This window comes from Glycine max, chromosome 6, assembly GCF_000004515.6.
Source record: "Glycine max cultivar Williams 82 chromosome 6, Glycine_max_v4.0, whole genome shotgun sequence".
Lineage (NCBI taxonomy): Eukaryota > Viridiplantae > Streptophyta > Magnoliopsida > Fabales > Fabaceae > Glycine > Glycine max.
The window spans coordinates 30,726,127-30,733,010 of NC_038242.2; the positions used below are offsets into that span (position 1 = coordinate 30,726,127).

The window sequence follows — 6,884 nt, forward strand, 5'->3', positions numbered from 1 at the left end:
GATTGCATCAATGATTATTGCCAATAAACCCACTTAATAATAATTACTTGGTTAGAAGTACCTAAGCAAGATTTAGAGGTATATTACCTAACTAGTAATTAGGACGCGCAAGCCCATAGACCCAAGGCCTAATAAGGTTAGTATATAAAGCGGAGAACCCCCAGGTAAGAGGACTGATTCATTCTTGATTAATCATTAAATATCATCAACAACTCTGAGTCGAACCCTTACTTGAGTGTTAGAGTACTTTTTGCAGGTACCCCCCCCCCCCTACTCTTTTGGACTCACATGTACTGAAGCCTTCGACAAGGAACCATCATAGAAGACCCTTCGACATAAGGGTAAGTGTCGAGTCCATTTGTTACAGGAACAAATATAAATACAGGCCTCAATGCAGCAATGGTTATGGTAGATTTACCATGCAAGAATGAAAATATTACATAACCAAAATGTTTAGAAGCCCCACTTGTGCAGTGTTATTGATGCACATAAGCCAAATTCCAACAAGCAGAATTTGAGAGATGTCGGCAAGAAAAAGGGGGAGAGAGAAAAAAAAAGAAATCGGTAGAAAAAGGGGAAGTCGGAATAGGAGAGCACTCATCTTGGGGTGGGTTTACTACTTAGATGCTTTTAGCGGTTATCCGTTCCGCACTTGGCTACCAGCATTTACCATGGGCACGATAACTAGCACACCAGAGGAGCATCCATTCAAATTTATTTGACTTTTGAATACCAGAAGACTTTTTATAAGTTGTAAAAAATCTTAATTGAATATTAACGAATTTTATTACATTCTTTAAAAAATCTTAATAGTCTTGATTGAATACCATAAGATTTATTTTTATCATTTAAAAGTATTAATTGAATACTATAAGAATTTTTTATAAAAAAAAACTTTTAAAATCCTTTAAAATCTTAATTGAATACACCCCTTAAACTTTTCCAATAGTATTGGTTTATGACATGTTAAAAATATAATGAAAAGTCATTCATCATGTGCTTAAGCTTTTGCAGTAGTTGGTTTCATGAAGACGCTAGTTTTGATGTCTTCTTTAGATTTCAGTCAGTCCAATAATTTATGTACAATTTGAAGTTTGGATCTCGTTGTAGCCAAAAAAAATCCTTAGTAACACTTATATATCTACTAACAAAATTAAGTACACTGCTCTCTTCATTCAATGAAAAAGCAAAATAGAAAAGTAAAGGACATGTTGGATTTTTTTTTCTTTTACAAAATTTTTTTTCTGCCATTTTCATCTCTGCACCTAGGTTTTTGTTTCACGCTTCATAGTAGTAAAGAAATGAGATGTAGATTCAGCAGCTGATTCCACATTGCTTGACATCAGGCCCCTTTGTTTTCAACACAAAAGGGTCAACTCTGACCCAAACCAAGGAAAAGATAGAAGCCAAGAGCACAGACCATATGACAATAAGAGTTGGTGTTCTGTTCTGCCTACCCATTAGACCTTTAAGGAAAGGGTACAAATGGACAATAACCCATAAAGAAAAGAACAGTTTCCCAAGCAAAGCTCCCCAAGAATGTTCACCACTGTTTATGGCATCGGTGAAGCCAGCCACAATACCAATGAGATTGATTATTATGATTGTGGTTGGAGGTATTAGAAGTGCAGTCCATCTAATGGCATAGAGTTCACGAAACTCTACCTCATCTGGTGCCTTTGATACAATGCTGAAGTTTTTGTTGACTCTACTAGAAAGTGGCAGGGCTCCCATAATGCCTTGCAAAACGGCAAAGAGGTTTGCAGACACACTTCCAATGACCCAGAATTGCTGGCTTCTCCACCATTCCTCAAGGCTAACTCTACTCCATCTCAATTCAAGAATCGCCGAGGCAAAGATTGAGATGAACAATGCAATGAAGATCAGGCTTGCAAAAGTGCCTACCGATGGTGTAATGAACTTATCAGTGAGCAAGCAGATGGCAGGAATGGTACAATAAATTAGGAGGGGTATTGAGGTGAAGGGGTAGACAGTGCTGTTAATATAGGCAATTCGTTGGAGTCCCTTGAGTCTTCCTCCATTGAGGCCATACACAAGTGGGCAATGGCTGCTGAATAGGATCTGAAGTGATCCCACTGCCCATCTCAGCACCTGGTTGAGTCTTTCTGTAAGGTTGATAGGAGCTGTACCCCTGAATGGATCTCTCTTTGGCATGCAATATACAGACCTCCAACCACCACAATGCATCTTCATACTTGTCAGAGTATCTGTTGCTATGGATCCATAGCTCAAACCCACCTGTGCATTCCAACAAGATTATATAATCTATCGTTTCCAAGGCCGGTCCAACAATAAACGAGGCCTAAAGCAAATTTTAAATGAATTTTTTGCTTTAAATATGTTGGGCCTTTTTAAGTAACATATGTAGCATTTTTATCAATATATAAGGCCTTTTTTACTTTATAAATATTAATAACAAATATTTTTTTGCTGGTTATTGTTTTATCCTTGAACCAGACCATTTCATTTGGAAAATGAAAAAAAAAAAAAAGCTTTCTAAAATATAATACCTCATATCCCCAGAGAGTTCTGTCTTCATATCTGGAGTTCATGACATGAATGGCTTCTTTAAGAAGGGCTTCCTGACTGGAAGAAGGATCAACACCACCTTCTTCTGTCCATGAAGAATTCATGAAAATTGTGGACATCCCAAATTTATTCTCGGACTTCAATAGCTCCTTGTCCTCATCTGTTGCTGCTGCTGCAAAAGAAAATTACTTGTTGAGATAGAAGGAGAAAAGAAAGTTACTTATTTTGTGTGTGTTTTTTATAAGTATAGAGGGTTGTGATCACCTGTTTTGCTTGCTTCTTCTCCATTCTCGTCCTGTTTTGAGTGTACTTGCACCATGCTTGGGCGTTTTGAAGCCTTTGGAGAATCAAAGCCAGTTAAGGCTTTCCTTCTGAAGATACATGCTGAACCAACATAAGCAGGTCCCTGAATTCCATCTAGGCACCTCAAGTTAATCTGCAGGACACCAAACACAGAGTGTACCATATCAAATTTTATTCACACAATGAAGGAAAGAAATGAATTTAGAAAACCAAAAAGAGTTGCACTCACATCAAATAAAACAGTGTTTTTGTTAGCATAACGATCATTCCTATCGAGGCTGTCAAATCTTAGTGGAAACTGTACAAAGCCAATGCCATTCCCAAGTTGTATGTCCATGAAGAAACACATGGCCTCTCGCACGACTTTGCTGTTATTTACATAATGATTGCAATCCAAGTTGAGCACAAAAGGAGCATTGTTTAACACAGCGGATACACGAAGCTGGAAACACAGCAGCAACATTTAGGCCAACAAAGAAAGCTTGTTTTTAGCTTCATGTCATGAGAATGAGAAAATGTAATCTGAGAAATTAAGGCGATGCTTGGTTTGATTATTTTCTGTTTTCATTTTCAAAGAAAACAGAAAAATAAGAGTAAAAATACATTTATTTAAAATTTAGAAAACATTTTCTCTGAAAATATTTTAAAAAACAAACACAAAACTAAAAAGAACAAATCAACATCTTTAGCATTTTTTAAAGAAGTGAAAACACAATGACACCTTAGAATACTTTATTCTCGATATATGTTTTCTAAATCTTGAAAATGAAAACTATTTTTAGAAAATGAAAATAGAAAATAAACACTCAACCCAAATGTGCTTGAAATGCTTACCATGGCATTGATTGCGCCAGCTTTGTTGTGGTGTTGGAATGCAGGCCTTTTCTCACGAGATGTGTAGACAAGACAAGGAAGTTCATTACCTACATTGTGAGGAAGAAGGACTTGTATCATACTTGGATGGTCTTTGGAGTTGTTTCCTGGCCATGGTGTCTCATCTTTCATAGTCCACCCTTCTGGGGGAACTCTCATGGATTTAGCCACAAGTGCATTTATCCTCACCTTAAATTCCTCATATTCTCTCTGTCAAGTAAGTGCCAACAAGCAATGAAACTTTGTTCGTCGGATTGAACTAGTATGAATAAATATTTTAATTTTAATTGTTAAAATACAAGTCAGTCCCTATATTTGACCTTTTCCTAATTTAGTGACTGTTATTTGCCCTGGTTATAATATTGTTAATAGATTGTTAACTCGTCTAACGTTTGGAGCCTTAGCATGTGATTACTCAAAGACCATGTATGAGTATGACAAGCATTAGAAAAGTCATCAATCTTTTTAAGGGGAGACACTAATTCATTATCATATTTTCTTGTAAAGACAAAAATATAATATATTAAAAAAAATAATGGTATATATCAAGTATTGAGACCAGAATTTCAAATTAGTCTGTTTTAAAAGAAGGCATTAAGTTTAGGAGGATTAATGCTAACCTTCATAGTGCGGCGTTCTTTCACATAAGTGGATTGAAGCTTATCCTTTAGAAAATCTATCTTCTCAGTCAAGTACTTTTCTGGTGCTCTAGGTTCTACAGAAAATTTTTTGCAGAAAGGTACCCACTTTCTGGAAAACTCAGCAGTTTCTTGAAGAACTTCAAAGGTGAGCATGGAAGCTCCATCATCAGAAACGTAGCATGAGATTTTGTCAGCAGGGTAATCCAGGGCCAAGATTGAAAGAACAGTGTTGGCTGTTACTAAAGGAGGTTCCTTGATTGGATCCACAGTAGTGACAATGATATCTATTGGAGAAAGCATATTGGGCTTGTTCTCTGGTTCAAACCTGCATTGCAAGTTCTAGGCATTTAGCTTATTAATTTAGATTCCAACTCTTATAAAATGCAGAATCAATCATATCATTACCGTTCTATTCTTGAGAATTATGAGTGACTATGAATACAGAAACAATAGTGTCATAAACTTTGTATGACTCAATTGTTATAATAGCCCAAGTTATTTTGTAATATTGGAAGTTATATGAAAATGAAAACTAGCACCATTTGGATTACAGCTGCAGAGGAATTCAGAACACTTGACCTGATTGAAAGACGGTCAAGATATGTCTCACGATCAATGGGGAACCATTTGGGAAGCTGATCAATCATCCAGGATAATGCAAGCCAGATTTCACATGTCACAGATATGAACCATAGTCCAATTGCATCAGGTACTGGGTGAAAGATTCTGTACTGAAAGAACAGTAATAGAAGGAGGAGCCTAGCCACAACCATCATTCTGTAAGGACTGAGTCTGCCTGATGGTATTGGTACTTTCCTTGACAGTGGCTCTTTCCTGCATCATTAAATAATTAAGGATTTTCTTTCAGATTATATGGTTATTAAAATGGTATTGTGGTGCTTACATGGCCTTTACGGGATCATCTGACGCATCAGTTTCAGGCCATAGATTGCCTTGGTGCAACATCCACTCATCTACTTTCTCCTTGTCATCCAACTTTGCACCTGCTTCAAGAAGAAATGCTAATTATAATAAGCGTCTTGAATGTTCAATCTATTTACTAATATTAATAAAAAGTTCCAAAGATTTCAAATTACAAACTTAGGGGAAAAAGCTAAAGATGATTTTGAAATACAGTGTATCATCCAATTATATTATTTAGTTTATAAACTTTAGCTCAAAAGACCATTGCATAGTGCATATTCCACTTAAAGGAAGAAAGACTGCAATAAGTGTGGCAGATCCCGTCAACTGATAAAAGAGACGACCAACACATACCAGGTTCTTCAACACTGTTAGAAGATATGGGCAACTCCCCATTCACCTGCATGTTGCATTCAAATCTCAAAGTTAAAATTTTATACATTAAATGCATGTATAGTTCTCTATCCTTCTTAGACTTACCTTTGCTAAACCCACATCACTATCTCTATGGGTCTTGTTCCCCTGTAGCATCTCTTCATGCTTGAATTCATGTTCAATATCATCCACGTCATCTTCATCCTCATCTCCCAAAACTCTTGGGCTTCCTTTGCACATCAACAAATAGCAATCAAATTACCAAAAAGCTACAAAATAGAAAAACGTATACATTTAGCAGCTTAATTTCCAATTACCTTTGGTTCGCTTGTATCTTGTATGACACTGAGGACAAACTTGAGTCCCTTCCCTTCTTTCATACTCATAACATGGCCTGCACACAGGGAAACCACACTCTTCACAAGCTACAAATAAGTCTCCATCCACCGTAAGTCCCACAGAATCACCACATATCTCACAGAGTTGACCATCTAAGTTCTTCACAGGCTTAGGCTGCAATAAATTAAGTTTATCAAACATACAGAAAAATGTCACTAATTATAATTTAAACAAGAACGACGACTTAATCTCCTTGCTTCTCTATATGGTCCACCTCATCATGTCCTTGAATGACCACAAGCTCATTGCTGTTTGGGGTACCAGCAAAAAGTCCAGTACTTGCTTCCATGGTGAGTGGGGAATGGAACCAGTGCAAGTATGCATGTGTGAGAGATGTTGGGGTTCTCATGAATTAAGGTAAATAAAGCATACAAGTGCATGTTTTTCACGCGCCCGCATAACATTGATTGTTGTCGGATTACTATTGACGTGAAGGATTGAAGTGTTATACCGCAACAAAATATAATTTGAAAACCGGGATTAGAGTTTAATTTGTGTATAAGAATATAGCTTTAATGCACAAATCACATCTTTTGCATCTGTGCAGATTATTGGTGAAAGTTCTTCCTTTGTTAAGGTACGTAGGTGGAATAAGCATCTCATGTTTCAATTTCAAAAAGTATATACTATTGTAGAAACTAGACGTTGTTCCTAATGCTTGACGTTTTATTATGCACATTAGTGACCCTTTTCTTAAAGTTCAGATCCATGTTGCTGCATAGTTTGAAACTCAATCTTTTTTCAGGATACTGAGATCCCTCTCTTGCTGTTTGGTCACACACACTACACGACATTGATGTGTTACACAACCCCGCAAAA

General features: G+C 36.7%; 1 protein-coding gene across 3 annotated transcripts; it reads right to left on the reverse strand.

The window, feature by feature from the left end:
- Positions 1 to 1,056: 1,056 nt before the first annotated feature.
- Positions 1,057 to 6,455, reverse strand: LOC100807219 (cellulose synthase A catalytic subunit 7 [UDP-forming]). Of its 3 annotated transcripts, none has more exons than XM_041016120.1 (12): positions 6,280 to 6,455; positions 5,984 to 6,179; positions 5,772 to 5,896; positions 5,646 to 5,691; positions 5,272 to 5,374; positions 4,947 to 5,201; positions 4,347 to 4,692; positions 3,688 to 3,936; positions 3,083 to 3,295; positions 2,815 to 2,986; positions 2,532 to 2,719; positions 1,057 to 2,259 (listed from the first exon to the last, which is right to left on the reverse strand). In XM_041016120.1, exons 1-12 carry the CDS (start codon positions 6,412 to 6,414, stop codon positions 1,315 to 1,317), a joined length of 2,973 nt encoding a protein of 990 aa, XP_040872054.1. In that variant the 5' UTR covers positions 6,415 to 6,455; the 3' UTR covers positions 1,057 to 1,314. The 3 variants fall into 3 exon arrangements, with proteins under 3 accessions (XP_040872054.1, XP_040872053.1, XP_006582116.2); XM_041016119.1 differs by having other exon boundaries at positions 1,058 to 2,259; positions 2,532 to 2,722; positions 6,280 to 6,445; XM_006582053.4 differs by having other exon boundaries at positions 1,058 to 2,259; positions 2,532 to 2,722; positions 5,272 to 5,371; positions 6,280 to 6,434.
- Positions 6,456 to 6,884: the final 429 nt, after the last annotated feature.